General features: G+C 39.3%; 1 protein-coding gene across 1 annotated transcript in view; it reads right to left on the reverse strand.

The window, feature by feature from the left end:
- The window catches only part of LOC119591828, a 65,394-nt gene that overhangs the window by 2,135 nt on the left and 62,956 nt on the right, over positions 1 to 303 (reverse strand). Inside the window, exon 3 of the mRNA XM_037940572.1 lies at positions 101 to 211. Within this exon, the coding sequence (XP_037796500.1) occupies positions 101 to 211 (111 nt within the window). The remainder of the gene's footprint in view (positions 1 to 100; positions 212 to 303) is intronic.

A 303-nucleotide genomic window follows, 5' to 3' on the forward strand; every position in this document is an offset into this window, starting at 1 on the left:
CACTTACGCACATTTTTCCTTAATATTTCCCTATTTTAGTTATCCCTCCAACTTTTCTCTTCATATTAACTCTCACTCTTAAGCTTCGTAAACACACTACGTTACGAAGTCGCACAATGAGATCTCTCCATTGTCTCACAACAGTCGTGCGACAGTCCGCAGACACTTTGGAGACACGCTGACTGTTTCTGTGTTGTCGCAATCTGTGTGGCTGTGTAACAAGGCTGGCTTGATGTATATGAGTATTTTCTTGCACATTCTCTCTTTCCTTTTATATCTATCTATGTATAAACATACATACAT

This window comes from Penaeus monodon, chromosome 29 (genome assembly GCF_015228065.2).
Source record: "Penaeus monodon isolate SGIC_2016 chromosome 29, NSTDA_Pmon_1, whole genome shotgun sequence".
Taxonomy (NCBI): Eukaryota; Metazoa; Arthropoda; class Malacostraca; order Decapoda; family Penaeidae; genus Penaeus; species Penaeus monodon.